The sequence below is a fragment of the Trematomus bernacchii genome, unplaced genomic scaffold, assembly GCF_902827165.1.
Source record: "Trematomus bernacchii unplaced genomic scaffold, fTreBer1.1, whole genome shotgun sequence".
Classification (NCBI taxonomy): Eukaryota; Metazoa; Chordata; class Actinopteri; order Perciformes; family Nototheniidae; genus Trematomus; species Trematomus bernacchii.
In genome coordinates this window covers 11,677,726-11,697,180 of record NW_022987689.1, presented here as the reverse complement: position 1 = coordinate 11,697,180, position 19,455 = coordinate 11,677,726, and the positions used below count along the sequence as shown (strand labels likewise).

The following is a 19,455-nucleotide window of genomic DNA, read 5'->3' as shown; positions in this document are numbered from 1 at the left end:
CCGTTTTGGTCCTAGAACCATTTCATTGGATAATAATCATCTAAATGTATGTAATGTAAAGGTACAAGCAGGATTATTGGGTAACATCCTGTACCTCTCTGAAGGTGGCTCCTGGGGACCTTGAGATCTTGTAGAGGGCATAAATGGGTATGCAAAGCACCGAGGACATGGCCATGCAGAAGCCGATATACAGAGACCAGGTGGGAAACACGTAATCATTGTAGGTGATGGGCTTGTACTGGATCACTGTGAAGACCATGATGCACTGCAGGGACAGAACAGAGACATGAGACAACATGAGAAACCATTTACAGCAGGTGTCTGTATAACTAATGATCTTCATTTAAAAACACACAGTATGAAACAAAAAATAACAAATGGAAAATATTGGATTATATTATGTTGGATGTTATAGTAAATGTGATACAATTGAATGAACATCCCACTGTTCTGATTCATTAAAAACATTTGTCTTTTTTACAATTTTACACACTTGGTGGTTCGTTCTTAATACCTAGACAGTTTCCCATTGAAACAGAGTGTATGGCTTTGCTAACAGTTTACACATATATTAAACTGTAACCACTGTATCATGTTACGTATTGTATCACCAGATGTTTGCCCCGCTGTAAACAGCAGCAATGTGTCTTTATTCAAAAGTTGCAGATAATTATAGTATAACTCATGACTGTTCCCAACAGCATCGAGTTTATTCTCTGTTCTAGCAGAGGCCCTGCAGAGCGAAGCATTCATCTGTGTAGTGAAATGAAAGAGAGAACTAAAGTGGCTGAAATACGACCAGTAATCCAAAACAATGCATTTCTTGGTTAGCCCAGAAGCTTAGCGCGCTAATACGTCTGCTTGGGAAATACCATTGATAGCAGCTCCATGTGTCCATTTCCCAGTCAGAAAGATTTACTTCTAGAAGTTTTATGTTGGAAACGAAGCCAACAGTAGCCAAACAGATTAGTGTTGACAGCTGCTCTAAATGTAGGTCAGGCCCCTAACAATGTGTCAGAAACTCACGCTGAACGTCCTTCACATCAAAGTCTGGTTTGATTCCTGGTATAATGTTTGCATTTTTACAACAGGTATGTTTGCACGTGTGTGTGTGTGTGTGTGTGTGTGTGTGTGTGTGTGTGTGTGTGTGCGTGCGTGTGTGTCCACTTACAGAGATGATGACAGGGGAGATGAATCTCCAGCAGACTTTAAAGAAGAGAGGAGGAGGGAAGCCCAGCATCATCTCAACGTCTTTGAAGTATTGCTTATGGCCTGCGAATGGAACAAAAGTCATCCAGTAAGGTCAAAGTGTGATTGATCATTTTATTGATTGCGGTTATTAGTTTTTTTTGACAATGTTGCCACGCTATGAAGACAAAATAAATCATTTACTTGGAGCTTAACAGTTTGCACACCTTTGTTTGCACCCGAGTTTTTTTCCCTGGATGTGCGCACACTTGCTCTTCTTCTGACATTGACTCTACTATTGTTCTATTTATGGAATCATTTGGACAGAGATAGGAAAATTCCACCACCAAACCAGAAATAACACCCAAATTGCAAAGCACATAGTCAATATTTGTCTTAAAGAATAGTTTTTGTGTCACAGCAGCATTACAAATCTGAGTTTCTTTGAAGTATATAGTACAAAGAAAAGCATTCCTCCTCACCGTAAACATACATGACGCAGACGCACATGATGCAGGAGATGATGACAAGAGAGAAACTAGCAGCGTAGTTGTCCATCAGTAGCAACCAATAGATTCCTGCCTGTACACAGAAAAAAAAGAGATTGAATGAAGACCCCATGAGAGAAAACATGTTGCGATTAAAGAGCGTGTTTGGGACGTACCCGTGTTGTGAGTGGCACTCCAAGTAAGAATCCAATGACGGCCACCGACAGCGTGACGACGGTCTTGTTCCTGATGATCCAGTCTGTTCCGATCTCATCGACGACGGCCGTCACCAGAGTCTCCAACAGACAGAACTGCAAGACAAAGGGACGAAGGGTACATTTCATTTAAACATTTGAGAAACAAGTAAGTACGTTTTCTAACTTGATTAGGTTACCACAAATCTTTATAGATCATTTGAGACGGTTTTTCCATGTTTAACAGTTACTAAATCATTCAGTGTAAAAAGGTCGGAATGTTATGAGAGAAAAAGCTCATGTTTAGCAATGACATTTCTCCCATATTTAACATTTCTATAAAAATGTTCAATGAAGTGCTTTACTTAAAGGTGGGGTAGGTAATTTTGGAGAAACCAGCTCGAGTGTGCTAGAATTTGAAAATACACAACCGGAAAAAATCTGCCACTTCCTTACAGAGCCCCTCCAACACACACGAACGCGTATTACCTGTGAGCTGTGTCAAAGAGGTTCATCTAAAATATAAGGTTATTTAGGAAAAATATATCATCATTTTTTTTAAATAGGGTTGTATGAGGTACAGGTACCTACAGGAGATTGTGGTTGGAAAAAGATAAATGTTAATGCTTTAGTGGAACATTTGACTAATTCTCCATCAGGGATTGGTTGGTTTTTAAGGCAATTTTCTTGACATCTACTTTAGTTTAATTTACATTGGGCAATTCAAACATTTTTACATATCACCTAACGCTAGTATGCTACCAGTTTCACAAATATGACTAAAACCGAAGCACAGCTGATGGGAGAACAATTCGCTTTTTGGTAATAAACCAAAGCATTGGATCAATTGTACCCGATGATGATGCAAGGTTTAAAGTTGTGATATCAACAATTACTAATGAAGCGGCCCCATTATCAGAACGAGCTGGAGAGATGAATAGGCTGCAACCACTAGGGGGCCCCATGGCAACGCTAGGCTCATTAGCTGCTTAGTATTGTTCGGGATGCCAGTCATCAGAGGTTTGGTTGAAGTCTTTTTTGCTTTGGAAGATTTTTTTGTAAAATGACCCAAAGTACCTAAGTGGCCGCTATGATAAGAGCCGTTCAAAATGTCTAGATGATAGGAAAGGAGCTTTAATGCTTCCCTTTACGAAAGGAGAGGAGATAATGTTGTCCCATTTGACATCTTTTGCCATATCTTGCTAAAGTGCTTATATGTTTAAAACTGTATAACAATATGTTAAACCAAAAGGCAAACTATCAATGGAACACCACTTACTGTTGAAATTGTAAAAAAGTTATCCAATCACGTCAACATTTCAGCATTGTTTGTTGCCTTTTTCTCTTAAAATCCTATGGGAAACACTGATGTACTGAACAGTTCTCGAGCCTCACCTGAGTCCCCAGTCCCAGAAGGATGAGCATGAAAAAGAAGAGCAGTGACCAGAGAGGGGAGATGGGGAGCAGAGTGAGGGCTTCTGGGTAGGCAACAAAGGCCAGGCCCGGGCCGTGGTCTGCCACCTCGGACACAGGGACGTTCAGGTTGTGTGCCATGAAGCCCAGGATGGAGAAAATGACAAAGCCGGCATACACGCTGGTCGCACAGTTAGTAATGCTGATGATGATGCTGTCTCTGTATGGAGAACATAGAAGAAGAAACATGTTTGGGTTTCATTTAACTGCTGGATACCAGAATTGCATAAATTAGCGACTTTGACTGCTGTATATCCAGCATTGTTGAAATGTAAACTATACCTGTTCAGGAAGTGCAAGATGAACGAAAAAAGGGGAACATCGCTAAAAATGCACCAATTAAATATGAATACCAACAATGAACAGAACCCTATTGTCCTGTCATGAAGGTGAATGCATGCAACCTTTCAAATGAATATATGCATTTATTTAAAAAATGTGTTTTCTACAACGACCTACAAATAAGGTACAATCCAAAGAAGAAGAAAAAGCTTTCGAGAATAAGTGCGGTTCTATTTTACACCTGACACAAGTGCAAAAAGCCTTTTTATTCTCAAGGTGAAGGCTGACCCAGCAGCACCTTGTAAATCCATCAAATGTTCTTTCAAATGTGGACAAAACTATTCAAGGTTGGCAAAGTGCACAGGAGTTTCTGCAATGTTTGAATCGGGACAGAGAAAATGGCACATAACCATTGCAAGTAGGGGGAAAAAATTGCTCTCTGAAGTGCACGGGAATATGTAATAAAATAAGAAGAGAACATGCTGTAGGTACGTTGGTCCATGTTTTAATTTGTATTGTGATTAAATTAATAGCAAAGTAGAAAAAAGCCAAGTTTTTATTAAAGATGTCTTAATATCAAGATCATTTTGAATCAAATGAAGACACAATTGTGTCAAAATCAGGGCTGTTGTCATGGTGATTTTGACCCCAACTTCCTCTGTAATTCCAGCGCAGAATTTCCCCATAAATGGAATGGCAGTGAAATTGCATAGAGATCATAGAAATTGCGACAAGCTACATGTATTACACTTATAGAGTGCCACAGTGACGAGTCCTAAAACCCGGAAGTAAGTTAGCATTTTACCACTTCCGGTTCCTTCGCCAAAAAGCAATGCAATTTCTCCATAGGATTTTGGAAAATAGATCGAAATAAGGTCTGTGGTTGAGACACATTGAAGAGACGGATCACCTTTTGTTCTACGACATTAAATACATCAGCAGTGACCCCACTGGTGATTTTTGAAGAGTTTACGTGTCTGAAAAACGATGGTTGTTAACAAGTGGCTGAATAGGACTACAGAAGTTGTCGAGGCCGTTGTACGTCATTACGCCGAACACGTAAACACTCCTCTAAGTTAGTTTTTCCCTGTGTTCTGCTTGAAAGCAAGTACCTGCCTCCTGCAAACTGTTCAAACAAACGCTTCAACTTGTACCATTTAGAATCTGTATTTTTGAATATGGATCTTAAGTTGGCGTGACGTTGAAGCAGCGACCCTGCTGTAGTTCCTTTATAGCATAACGTTAGCATTTTGCTTCTGGCGACTAGATTTATGATTAGAAAATGATAAAAGTAGAGTAGACATGTGGAGATTATCTGGCTGAACAAAGCGTGATCCGTCTCTTAAATGTGTGTCAACCACAGACCTTATTTCCAGCTATTTTCCAAAATCCTATGGAGAAATTGCATTGCGTTTTTGTCGAAGGAACCGGAAGGAGTTTACTTCCGGGTTTTAGGACGCGTCACTGCGGTTCTCTATTGTAGACTACTGTAAATCAGTTGGAACCATCACTATCTCAGTGTAATGGCACATTACACTCAGGAAATATAAAACGGAGGAAAGACATTTTGCTGACGTATGCGCCAGTTATTTCAACTGATACAGATAGTTCTCGCTATATGGAAGGAACACCAAGAATTCTTTCATACGAGCATATGCCCTGTGTAGCGCACATTATACAGAAGGTGATCACAGCGGCTCTGACAGCAGCTTTGTCAATGACTTGTCTAAGTGTTGAAAAATAGTTAGACTTATTTTTCGTACCATTTTGTCATGCAGTTATTTTTAGCAACACCACATGTGTATTTGTTTATCTTCCAAATGTATTTATCGTCTGTTCACTCAGAGTGTGCTCCGGTCCCTTTCTTCCATTGAACGCTACTCACTCTCCCTGACTTGGACTTCAACAAGGTCCTTTTGTGATTGCACAGTGTTTTGTTTCCGCACATCTCCTGTTGGAGTTATCACACAGGATGTCTTAGATGACTTTGATGCGAGTCTCTTTCTCCTCACAGACGCCCTGCACTTCTGCGTGTGCACCAACTTGAGGAGTTACAGGAGGGCGGAGAGCGACTCCACGGGGACGGAGCTGCAGAACACAAGCTGATTAGGAGGCCGTGCAGCTGTGAGCGCAGATAGAGCAACCTCCAGCTCCTGGCAGAGGAACAAATTATATCTTCAGTCTTTCTTTCCTCGCCGCCTCCATCCCCCTGATGCCCTCACTCTGTCAGCACGTGTTCTCAGGACATATTGACATATTTTCCTCTCCTTATCGCCTCCTTTCCTTCGTCTTAACCTTCTCCGTGGCCGCGCTCCCTCAGTGTTCAAGCACAGTGCAACCAGCCTCTTCACACATGTCCAAAATAAAACACTATCTCTGTCCCTCCTGCTGGCCTACCTTATCTAACCTTCTCTCTTTAGACCTGTGGTCTTCAAGTCGGCTCCTGACTATTTAACCCTCGCCGTCCTCTCACTTTGTCCATCCCTCTTCTCTGACGCCACCTCATCTTCTCACTTCCTTTGCTCTGATTTGTGCAAATAATAAGATGCTGGTCTGTGTTGCTAAACAAATTGAGCAGCTCAGCCTTATGCATAATGAGCATGGTCATATTTACACTGAAACTGCTTCTTTAGGCACATGCCGTAGAAGCCTCACATTCTTTAAAGCTTTGGAGATGCATTCATTCAAACATGGGTGGTCATTAGGCTGTCTTTGTGTCTGACAAGGACACATATTTAGAAATTCATAGATAGTTGCTTGGCAACAGCATTGGTTTGTTCACAATTTGAAGCCCTTTTCACCATTAACAGAACTCGAAACATTACTAGGCTTTTTGTATCGGTTTTCCCCTCAATTGCGTGTCAGCTGACCTCTTATGGGGAGACAGAGGTAAATATAGTCAACAAATAATGCATTCAACTAATGGATATCATTATGTTCATTAATTACATTTAAACTATTATTTTTATTTAAATTATTATTTGTATAACCATTTGGTGAAATTGTATGTTGAAATATGCAAATGAGCCTTAGGAAAGGTCTCATTAGCTAATTTACATTTGATGAGACAAAGGTTTCAAATTCTTGTTTCGTTTTGATGACAGTCAAAGGTTTTTACAGAAGGAACTATATTTGAATCACTTCATAAATGAGAAAATACTATGAACAGACACAAAAAACACATTTTAGCTATGTTTTTAGGATTAAATGTGATATAAATCAGACAATTAAAGATATATTAACAATGCACTAACCGTTTGCACAATAAAAAAAACCCTTATAATATAAATAGGAATATAACTGGAATGTGTGATGCATGTAAGTGGAGTATTCTGGCTCAGAGGATGAGAAAAAAAAGCCTTTAAAGATAATTAGTGTACACTTCTACAGTTTTTAGGGCAATAGGCTGAGACAAATGTACTTCTGCATATCACCATGCTAACTTCCCCCCGTTGATTACTTACATTAAGATACATATTTGTTGTTTGACATGAGTTCTAGAAGTAGGCAAATTAGGCATTATCCAGTACTACATTTGGTAAAAATGTTTAGGTTCAAACCAGTGCTCAAAAAATGAAAAATCTTTTTGGTGCAATGTCCTGCCTTAAAGGAAAAGTTCATGTGTTCTGAAAAAGAATGACTTATTCTCAAAAAGAAAGTTAAAGGGTCCCTTTATTTTCAAATGTGTAGTTTGTTCACAGCATGTCCAGCTCCAATCGATACGTTTCAGGAAGGGGGGAGTGTGGGTGAGTGAAACTCCCTCTACAGAGAACTTTGGGATGTTAGCCTTTGCAGACCGTTTACATACACAAAAACAAATGTAACACACTATAGGAAAGGGAGGACCCATAACAGCACAATTGGTTCTTTTTAAAAGTTGTATTTGTACCCCAAATGTGAACAACTCCTTTAACACAGTCAGCTTTAGTTGAGTCTGGAGTACCAACCTGAAGCAGTTGTTGTGGAACTTGTTATAGGAAGCCATGGTAATGAGACCGCCCCATGCACAGCCCAGAGAGTAGAAGATCTGTGACGCCGCATCTCCCCACACCTACACAGCCAAAAACACAGTCAGAAGCAATACAAAAAAGTAACATGAAATCCATTCCTATCTGCAATTTCCTCTTCCCTGTCTGTTGATGTGTTTGAGTCCATACCTTTGCATCAAGGACCTTATGCCACTGTGGAGTCAGGTAGTACTTGATGCCGTTGACGGCTCCCTCCAAGGTGATGCCACGGATGAACAGGATGGTTAAAACAACGTAGGGGAATGTGGCTGTGAAGTACACCACCTTCACAAACACAAAAGTACAATTATTTATTAATAACAAACGAAATATCATAATTTCTTCATCACTTAAATGTTGCAGCTGGTAAAGTTGGAACTCATTGCAATTTCTTTATTTACTGCGAGGTAGTTAAAGCTTTAGTTAGGCATTATCATTTAAATGAATATGTTGTATCAATATTATGAATCTGCAAAGCTGTCAGATAAACATATTTCAGAGAAAAAGCAGATTTCTCGAGTAGAAGCTTATAGGAGCATGAAGGACCTCATATTTGTGCTCAACTTTGGTACTTGAGTAAATACACTTAGTTGCTTTCCACAACCGACTGCCTTAAGCTTTAATGTCAATGAATGAGTGTGTGTGTGTGTGTGTGTGTGTGTGTGTGTGTGTGAGAAAGAGAGAGAGAGAGTGAGGCTGACCTTTCCAGAGGATTTGACGCCCCTGATGAGACAGAGAAAGACGACAAACCAGGACAAAGCCAGACAGCCGAGAATAGGGAGACGAACCTCTCCAAAGTTCCCAATACCATCAGAGATGTTCAACACATAGTGCCTGAGAAAGAGAGAGAGGGAGAGAGGGAAGGAACGTTTCAGTTCATCTGGTGTCAGGTTGACAATATTTAGACCATTTGGGTTGCCCAGTGACGCATGAAGCCACAATGGCCTGACTCGAGAACAATAATGCCAAGATCCCTGGTGTCTTGGGCACACAGAGCATGCACACTTGCAGCCTGTTCCCAATGTTAGTCATTGGAATAAAGTATTTTGGGGCCCAGTGACGTAACTCGACTGACACAGAGGTTGTACGTATTACCATTCGGCAACTACAAACCATTGCTTCAATGCCAGGCTTACTTCATGGGGACTGCTGCAACTACTGTTTATAAACTTAAATAGCAGGTGCACTTTGAAACCCCTTCATTGACTGTATACAAATATCCTATCAATGAGACTGATATTAAAATGGAGTTGTCCAATATACTGAACAAAGGTAAATCTCCTTCATGTCCCACAATGCTCAGAAGCTGCTACATTTCAACTTAAATCTAGTACAAGTATTGAAATGCTTGCCAGTAAAACAAGCCCTATTTTCGGGCAAGCTTATAGGAGCTAAGGATAACTCACTTGATTACCTTGGAAAAATTCAAAAAACTAAAAGGAGAATTGCATTGTTTTAGCAGCCGCTGAACTTACATAAATACGAGCTCCTGTGCTCTTTGCACACATTAAAATGTAGATAATATGCATATATTTGGCGCAAAATAAAAAACCCTGCAAACCTCTCCGATGGGTTAGGGATGTGATAACATTTGCACAATAACTTTTGAGAATCAGCGCCTGAGAAAAGGTCAGATATCAGTTGCAAATGATGTGCAGATCATGGTGCGATTATCAAGCACCCTATCGGTATCGTGCCGATCCTTGCTTGACTATATCTATGATGCGGATACTCCTTTACCATATTCCTGCACCTTGGAGTTTGACGAATATAATCAGAAATGGTAATGCTGAAGGACTTTGGTTTTTACTTGTCGTATCACTGATGTATCAGAGACTTACTTCCAGTATTCCTCACTGGGGCTGGTCCTCTTGGTGCGGTTGACTACCTCGGTCACCCCTTCCACCAGGCTGGTGCTAACGTTAGCCAGCCTGGTGATGTTCCTGGTGATGTTGCTGCTAAACACGCCACTGCAGTCCGGTGTGTTCCAGGGATTGTTACAGTAGGTCCATGGCAACAAGTATGTCATTGACTGGAAAAAGTAGTAGAAGGATATACAAATGACCACGTTGTAATAGATCCCAATGTAGGTGGAAACCACCATCATGCCATAGCCCACACCTGAAGGGTAAAGAAGACACAATGGGAACACGTTAGAATGAAAATGTGAAGCAAATGCAAAGGCTGCATCCTTAGGAAGGAAATAAATAAATATTATTTGTAAAATGAAATCAAACAACTTTAGTGAAACCTTGTACGACTTCATATTGTATTCAAGTGTCTCAAAATGTCTAACTGGTTAATCCTCACTTTCCTGCTATAACACATAATGTGGTTGTAGGGGCATCCACAAACTATGTTTTGTTAAGTTTTTCTTCACTTCAAGCTGATACATTTGTATATAAAAGTGAATTGACCTCACATTACACTCACTGGATCTTTACATAACATCACATTCTTAACCATGGGTGAATGCAAAGACTGCCAACACCATGTGCTGAAAGATATCTATCTTAAGATCAATATCATAAAACCTGTTGACCCACATTACATTGACAAAATACAAGTAAACATGTTTAGATGCTCTCACCACATGCCTATCTTATTACTTGAATGTTTGGCTGCCCTGAATATGACACCTAACATACATATTAATGTTTAAAGCACAGAATGATTACCTCTTACTGTGTATTGCTTAGGGTTAGGATTAAGTTAGGGTTGTATATCAAAACATATGATGTTTCATGTTTTAGATTGAGTCAGACCTTACAAATAGCAGGTTTATGTTATTATTTCTTTACCTCCACAAGTTTGATGGTAAGAATTACTCTTTTTATTATAAGCTTGAGGACAACTTGATGCCCAGGAAGTGACCTGGCCCCTGCCTGTAGCAGTCCAAACGTTTTACTTTTGGTCTGATCAACACTTGAACCGGCGACCCTTCAGTTCACAAGCCCAGTCCCTACAGACTGAGCTACTGCATCCAATGCTGCCCCCTAGTTTCACAACAGAACACTGCAGGATACATTTTAAGGAACCCAGCTATGACACCTTGCAGTCAAGTGCACTTGACTGCAAGGCAATTGTTGGTCATTTCACTGCCGTGCTCACTTGGCTATGAGGTAGGATCAGTAATAACTCTTTGATGAAGTTATTTCGGTTTAGAATAATTAATAGAAACCACACACTTAACGTGCACATAAGCACAGGGGGTTGTGTGTTCATTTACAACAGTCTGATGCTGCAGGGTTAGGGTTAGTTGGTTATGTCACCCAGAGCCTGATAAATATGGATCGACTTCACAGACGTTGAAATAAAGTCACAAAAAACTAAATGAAAAGTTGACAGCGCTGCCAAACCCCACAAAAAACACACAATCCCAAATGTTTAATGGGAGTTCAAACCCGTTGACACTTACCTTTGAACACGGGGCTGATCTTCCATACTCCCAGACACCCCTGGCTGGCAAACTGACCAAAGGACAGCTCCAGGAAGAAGAGAGGGATTCCACAGAACACCAGCATGATGAAGTAGGGCAACATGAAGGCACCTGCAGGAGAGAGGCACTCAATCACTGCCTTTGTCTATGATCTATGGGGACTGGAAGTTGTATATAAAATAGACAGTAAACTGTAAAAAAATGTTATGTTTAATTGTGTACGTTTTAGTGCTTTATTACTGGTGTGTGAGCACCTCAAAATGTATTTTCTGCTGATGGATAGTAATCCAACACAAGTAAACGCTCTTTCAAGCATTTTTGTGTGATTTGTTGGAAAATCATAAAAAACATCAGTCTAGTTACTGTAAAAACGCTTTTTTTTTTAATATTACATTTTCATTCTTAAGCTAATGTATAACTGCATAGTACCCTCAGTACTCAAAATATAAGGTGAAGAAAAATGGCCACCATAATTTCCACCTCGGCAACCAAAAGCTGATGCCTAGTTTCCTGGCAACTTTTAATAGTTAGTGTTGAGCACTTTTGTGTAATGTCATCTAAATACAACAATTGAAGGAAATTACAGAAAGAAAGAATAGAACATAAAAAATCAAACAAAAACCTCATCTGTCATGGCAACCTCCCCTGGGTAAGTGGAGAGGTCACTGCGCGAGTGTGTTCAGTGGTGCAGCAACTCTCTAGTGGTTCAGACTGGACCAGAAACCAGACAATCATCCAAAGGGAACGTCTGTGTGTCAGGAAAGTCATCTGTTTTTTGAGAGTGTGTGTGATTTTGTATATATGCCCTTTTGCGATTTGGGTAGGTGCAACCAGCTGATACCAAAACTTCCTCTGTGTGTGTAAGCTGCAGGTAGAAGCTGATGTGAGACCTACATATTGTCTAGTCCTTGCACATGAATTTAGCTATTTTACAAGCATTAAAATATTTGAAGCACGGAGTCATTGACTTAGAGTACCTCGACTAAATTCACAACTTTTCAGTATAGTTGGGAATTTTTCTAGGAGCCATGGAAAAAAATGTCATGATGATCCAGGCCAAAGTAATTGCGATTCAACATATTATCAGATACCATCAAAAATATGCTTAAAGCTCTTAAAATGGCACCAAAACATACTGGAATAACTTAACCTAGCATATTGCTAAGCTACAAATACTGTTGTGCTGTAAAAAATTGTTTGTAAAAATCAAGAATCAGGTTTATTGCCCTACATACAAGAAATGTGCTTTGGTGTATACCTAATCACAAAAAGAGGAATTACATTTAGAATAAAATAAGAGCAAATAAAGAATTTTGTAAAACAATAAAATGTTCTTGAAGAATATGTACAGTATACCTATAACACATCATAAGACTCCACTGCATTGAAAAGGATAAACTGATTTTCTTAAGGGCAACATTGAATTAGTTTGCTCTTTCTACATTATTATTCCTTTTATTTAATAAAAAAAAAAAAATCAGGCTAAAATGTTCACTTATCTGCCAGGAAAGCGTGCAACACAGCATTTTCAAGTACAAGGGTATTGCCAGCTAATGTCAATTTACAATAATTTCTTCTTTTTTTTTATTACGATCCATGATCCATATCAAGCTTTCCTTATTCTCAAGAAATATTAAGTACACATTTGTATCTATTTAATTTAATAAAGCCTCTTTTAGATGCATTTAACTTGATGGCAGAAAGACTTTAAGGGCTTGAATACAGTTTGTTTTAATCAGGGTCTTGTGCTTTGAATACAATGGCTGCATGGCAGATATAGCACGTCAGCGGAAGCAGCTGGATCCACTCGGTGCACTCAGACACATTTTGACAGCATTCACAGCCCAATTAACAATAATGTAGTGACGCAAATCTAGACCCGATGCTTAAAAAGACACGTTGTATTGAGGTTATGTGCATAAAGTGTGAGAGCAACATGGCTGGTGAAGGCTCAATCAGACAGACGTGATGTAGTTAGCTGTGAAAGTAAAAAAGGTGCACTGATATGGAATACAGTTGATATACAGGTGATCTGTTAAGTGATGTGAAATGGGTTACGTTGTATAATCACATTCACCACACAACTCTATAAATATAGCTAACACTGAACACCCATGGATATATTTCAATGTATAAAAACCAGAATGAATTGTTTCCCCTTTTAATCTGTTTAGTTTGGAGGTTACATTACAGCTGCTTTGACTTCCTGAATCGTTTTTTAAAAGCCCACAGATGTTTATTAGGAACAATTTGAGAAAGTCTTTACTATCAGATACATTCCTTAATGGTTAAAGTAGTAAACTGATTTAATAAATGACTAGTTTGAACACAGTTAGTTGTAAATAATCTAACATATTTCACACTAATTTAGCTGGTGAATTAGCATAGTAGCTATCCACTCTTTCCTTTATGTTCAACATATGCACTTTCTAGGCTTGTTTTGAAAAACTTGGTTTTGTGAGAGCTGTTAAGAGTCAACCATTTGCACCAGTGAACACAAACATGACTTTTGTTTCAGTCATGTTAATAAAGAAAGCTTCAAAAATATAGCTTTACGGAGCTAAACATTCCTTACTTACAGATAGTCTACAGGTTTCAAATGTGTAATTGCTACGGGAGTTAATATTTCGGTAGCTCACGATTCAATATCAATTATTGATTCCATACCCAGGGGTGCTAATTTCAGGACATCCTCAGAGGTAGTGTGGCAAATAACACTATGAGAATATGCGTGTTATAAATATAAGAATGATGAGGTTTTAAAGTGACAAACAAAGTTTTTACATTTGGAAGAAATAACCGCAACTATGTAAAGACACGAAAACAAAAAGGTAACTTTTATTCACGCTAAACTTGCTCAATTGAAAAACATTTTTTGAAAAAACATTTAAGTATTTCTCGTGGACTTTATGGTCAAGCTATACAAACAATAACAAGGATACCTGCATACATTAAACTGAAAGGCTAGCTGCCTTTTTATGCCTCGAAAACTTTCCAATTTTTCAACTGAATTTTCACAAAATAACACTGTAAAACTGTTATTTTATTTATAAGCTAATCAAAACGAATGCTTTGTACATTTGACTTGGCATGTAGTATTATGACTGAGGTTCTTTTGTGGAAAAAAATATGTTTCACCCACTTCGTAACTAAAGTGTGTTTTGTGCAGCTTGTGTACACATAACATTTACAATGGGGAAATGTACTTATTTCATCTGTACACCTCTCCATGTATGTCATAGGTTGGTCAGCATTTTAAAAGTCAACTCAATGTAAAGACATACCTCCTCCATTTCTGTAGCAGAGGTAGGGAAACCTCCAGACGTTGCCCAGGCCCACCGCGTAGCCCACGCTGGTGAGGACAAACTCAATCTGGTTCCCCCAGTTCCCTCTCCGGGAGTTTTCATCCTTCTTCACCGGCTCACCTGGAACTGCTCCATTCTACAACAAACAGAGGGACAACACATGTTAAAAGCACTTTCTTTACAATCAATCCCATGTGTCTGAAATGTCACATTTGTGGAAGCGCATTCATTCATGCGACGATGGAGAATAATCAACTTCTTATGGTTGCATGTGGAGTCGAATTATTCATATTCTACAATATTCCTGTAACATACTATCTGCTCTACCCCAGAGTGCAGCATAAGGTGTGTTAGCTGGAGCAGACGGGATGTAAAGTGAAATCTGCGCCTTAAGAACAGCCGATAAGCATTTGGTCTTGTCGTCCTGATTTCGAGCTTCTCCTCTCCTCCCTCCCTCCCTCCCTCCCTCACTCCATCTGCTGGCATCAGATGGTCCCTCTCCTCTGACCTCCTTCCTAACCTCAGCTGTGTCGGACTGTCTGTGCTTTTGTGGGTGCACATGAACACACTCGTGCTCTTGCAGAAAAATAAATACAGCTAATTTGGATGAGCTCGTTTTTGCATAATGTACTTGTAGTACTCTCGGATCAGTCATCAACGAACTGAAATTGTATAAAATCTTTGGTTATTTTTACACATTTCTTCAATCTTTTGTGATTTAGCTGTGGCTGATGATTCTAAAAACATAAAAGGTATATGGAGTAAACACAGTTCTCTATGGGCAAAAGGACACTTTTTGAGGTGGTGGGTTGTGATGCTTTCCAAAAATAAAAGGTTTAAAGAAGAAGTAAGGACATTTATTCATATCAAAACTAAATTGTGGCCCTGGATTACATGTAACATTGTGTTTATCTAGAAGCCAATAGAATTTAGAATTTGTGTGCCTACTCGAGCTATTTTAAGTTGGCCAATTCTAACATATTCCTAGTTGTACTAATTGGTAAGTGAGTTCAAATTAGTTGTTTTTTTTGGAACAAACTAGGATGATTTAAGTGTTAATCTTTAAATGGAAAGGTTTGACTAAACCATTAAGAAATCTGGAAAGCGAATGATTGTGCCTCAAAGAATTATTAAAGACCGTGGTACCGTTAAGCTCCGACGTTATCGGTCTTTTTATCGGTAGCCTACTGGATATGTAAAAAATATATGTCATGTTTTATTGCTACACAAACATTATATTGCAGTTTTAGTTTCGCCAACTCCGTTTCTAATATGCAAAAAGATTGCAAGATGCGTCTATGATTATTTTTAGTATTTTCGATCTCTCCAATCCAGACGAGAGATCTCTCCCCGTCTGTGTGCGAGGGGGCGGGGCAGTTTACACACACGCAGCTGATACATGCAGCAACACACACACACGGAGGAGATGGCGGAGAGAATGCGCTCCAAGGTGTGGTTAAACTTTACCCGTCTCGATGTGGACAATGCTCGTTACCAAAAGTGCCATAAGAGTTTAGCATGTCAGGGCGGTAACACGAGCAGTTTGTCTAAACATTTAGCAAAAGTGCACCACATCCGGACGGAGACATGCACCGGGTTCGACGGTCTTTCTAGTAGCTCTATAGCCCCATCCACGAGTAACGTTTCCACGTCAGGTGTTATGTATGCTAGCAGCAACACACGGATTAACTCAATTATACAAACATGGGTTAATGATTAGGTAACAGAGTTATTTATTTTGTTAAAGTTTCAGCTATTCTGTTTACAATTCTGTCATCAGTCATTTAATACGATTTGTTCAAACATTGTTGTTTCTTTTGATGTGAAATATTATTTATTTACATTTAAAAGCAATGTTAGTTTTGTTCACAATTTGTTTAGTTAGTTTACCTTATTTTTTTCTTCAAAAGAACCGATAAAAGTACCGTTAAAAGACTGGATCGATAAGCGGTATCGATAAAAGTAGTAGTAGCGTTAAAACCTTAACGATACCCATCCCTATTCATAACATTCCTTGTTGACAATAAAAGGTCTAAAGATTTGATTGTGGGAGTTTGTTTTCTATTTTTGGAGTTTTTATTGTAATTCTTTTAATATGTAGACGCAGCTCTCTGGTTTATATGCATTAACAGTGTCTATGCGAGCTAGGCGCAGTTGTATGCATAGCGCCATAATGAAAACGTATTTCCCTCATTCATGCTGCCTGTGTTATCTGTGTATAGCAGGGCCAGATTTCCAGAGGCTCAGTGAATGAATAGCTCGAGAAAAATGTGAATGTGAAAAAAAACACTTCTTTTATGCAGCATACAGTTCATTTAGCTGCAAAAAAATATTTAAAAAAAATCACATAATCTTTAGCTGTCATTGGATAATACACTACATGCCTGTAGACAAGTAAACTATATACACAAGAATGACAGCTTTTCAGCAAAGTTACTGCTTTGTTAACAGTTTTATTTGTGGAAAAAATTATAATATAAGAGCAATAAAGAGACATTTATGTTTTGTTCCAATTACATGAAACTGCTGCAGGACACCAAGCCCAGGGGAAAGCATGTTGTTACTCACACACAAACACACACACACAAACACCTCTCCCAAGATGCCGTGCTACTTCCGACACAGAGCGAAATCTTGTTCATCAGCAAAAATATCAACAAAACAACCACAATGACACAAAACAACCTCTACACTATGCCCCCATTGGTTTCAAAGTTCAACTCTGAGGCAGCGCCAAGCACAACTAATGAGAGAGAGTCAGTAAAACAGCAAAATAAAACAAACAGCTGCCATGTTTTTCCCAAAGGCTTCGTCTTACTTTGACTCTGGCTGTGCTTGCATGTCAGGAGGGCAAGACAAAAGGCATCCTTGACCTTTTTTTTGTAAAGTAGAGTGGAGGCTGCAGGTGGGACAGACAGGAAGGTCAACAAACACAAGTGGTTGATAGTGAGGAGTGAAGTCACGATCACAGCAGGGTGTAAGGAGCAACCCTTCAGAGGGTCACGCGCTACATGTCCCCGCCTGGAGTTCACTGTGGAAGGAAAAGCAGCAGAGGAGTCGTGTGCAGCTGTGTGTGTGTTATTTTTGCACTCTCTATTCGGCAGTACAGCATGTACATCTGACTTGCCTATCAGCAACCAGGTGTGTGCCTTTATAAGATACACAAGCACATGCACGAGTGCTCAGGTTGACAGCTTGGTTCAGGTCTGCACCCTGACAAACCGAAAGGAGAGAAAACTCTGGGAATAGCAATGACCCATGAGTCTATGGCGTACACTCTTTGAACATCGACCTGACATATTGAAGACAGGCGCACGGTGGGGTTTCAATTCAGTGGTAAAGTGAGTGAGGTGAAAGGAAGTGGAGGGCATGAGTGGAGGATGTTCTTTTACAGTGATAACCAGGCACTGGGCTGTTGCAGTGTAGTTGCTATATTTAGTATTAAGTATGCTGACATTTGCATTAAAGCGAGGATGGGCAATCTGTAGCGTATAGAAAGCTCTAGAGAGCTGGTTTAAACCTTGGATGCTTTGTATTCGTATTTGTTTGAATTTTTTGACATGGTGTCCCATGAATGTTATAAGCATGCATTCAAAGCAGCATTTAAAGCCATTTTTTGCAAAAAAGTACTGAAAGAGCAAAACTCAATCTCAAAACAAAGCTTAAAGCCATGAAAAAATATAAAAAAATTAGGGCTGTCAAGTTAACGCGTTAATGCAATTTTTATTTTTTACGCCACTAATTATTTTAACGTGCGATTAACGCATGTGTATTTGTCCTCGGCCCGCCCCGTAGTTTCAGAGCCCAAAGCTTGACGTTGTTGTTGTTAGTTGGATGGTGGGAGATTCTAGCGAGAGATATGGATACAAAAAAAGGTGTTTTAAACAGCAAGCCAAGCACACAGCTGATGCTGACAGCCCCGCTCCTGCTGCTTGCTTGCGGCAGACCACGCTTGAAGGTTTGCCGGGGAGACGCCTGGACAACAACAGCGATAGCTAAATGGGTGGCTACAGCTTAACATTGTGGAGGACGAGGGGCTGCGTTAGATAATTCGGATCACATCCAACGTGTCGACTGCACATCACAGCGCATTATTTTGACCCACAGTGGGAACTTCAGTCTCATGCTTTGACTGAAGATGAAGACAGAGGAGCGGCATTTCGCCGACAACTGTAAGCAGGCTTGTCTGTTTGAGCAACTGGCTCAGTGCAGAGAAGTACACAGGGTTGGGAGAGAGTGTAAGAGAGAGAGAGAGAGAGAGAGAGGTTCCAGGTTGTTGTGTTGAGAATATTTGTCATTGTTCCAATGATAATAAACAAACATTTGCATAAAGCATATTTGTCCACTCATATGTTGATAAGAGTATTAAAAACTTGAAAAATATTCCTCTAAGGTACATTTAGAACAGATAAAAAATGTGTGATTAATTTGCGATTAACTATGGACATCATGCGATTAATCGCGATTACATATTTTAATCGACTGAAAAAATATATCTGTACTCTGATACCAACCTGGCATCAAGTATGTGACCGGTAAATCTTTTTTTTTTTACTTGAAAATGTGTTTCTATCTTTGTCATGTAGCTTATGTATTAGACTGTTGGTCAAGTGATACAAGCTATTTTAATGACATGCCTTGGGCTGCAGAAGAACACATGTTATCTTTATGTTTTTCTGACATTTCCTAGGCAAACCAATTGATTAATTTATGTATACATAATTGTCTGATTAATTCATATTGGAAGAAAAAATAAACTGCTCTCGAATGTAGCTATAAAATGTATGATGCATTCATTCGGTCCTTGCAGCCAGGTTTATTGAGTCTTATTTAACTCTATATGCTAGGAACAGGGTAACCACTCAATGATAGCAAGCATCAGTGTCTGCATTAGCAGAAAAGAAGTTGGGTTGATACATATACATTTTTCAATAACATATGGCCCAAAAACAGGATACATGTTTACATGTATAGGCCTACATATACTGGAGATCAACACAATCCAGTAGAAATCAGACAGTATCAAACACTAAGTATTGGCTGAACCCTCTGTTCCAAAGTTGAACTGTGTTTATAGTT

At 39.4% G+C, this 19,455-nt stretch overlaps 1 protein-coding gene across 3 annotated transcripts in view; it reads right to left on the bottom strand.

Annotated features, from left to right (window-relative positions):
- slc6a9 (solute carrier family 6 member 9) overlaps positions 1-19,455 on the bottom strand; it is a 64,470-nt gene that overhangs the window by 5,832 nt on the left and 39,183 nt on the right. For all 3 annotated transcript variants that reach the window (XM_034137238.1, XM_034137237.1, XM_034137236.1), the window contains 11 exons: positions 14,356-14,512; positions 11,051-11,182; positions 9,474-9,753; positions 8,334-8,466; positions 7,783-7,917; positions 7,573-7,676; positions 3,266-3,503; positions 1,853-1,987; positions 1,671-1,770; positions 1,172-1,272; positions 95-265 (listed from right to left, as the gene is read on the bottom strand). In XM_034137238.1, the coding sequence (XP_033993129.1) occupies positions 95-265; positions 1,172-1,272; positions 1,671-1,770; positions 1,853-1,987; positions 3,266-3,503; positions 7,573-7,676; positions 7,783-7,917; positions 8,334-8,466; positions 9,474-9,753; positions 11,051-11,182; positions 14,356-14,512 (1,686 nt within the window). The remainder of the gene's footprint in view (positions 1-94; positions 266-1,171; positions 1,273-1,670; positions 1,771-1,852; positions 1,988-3,265; positions 3,504-7,572; positions 7,677-7,782; positions 7,918-8,333; positions 8,467-9,473; positions 9,754-11,050; positions 11,183-14,355; positions 14,513-19,455) is intronic.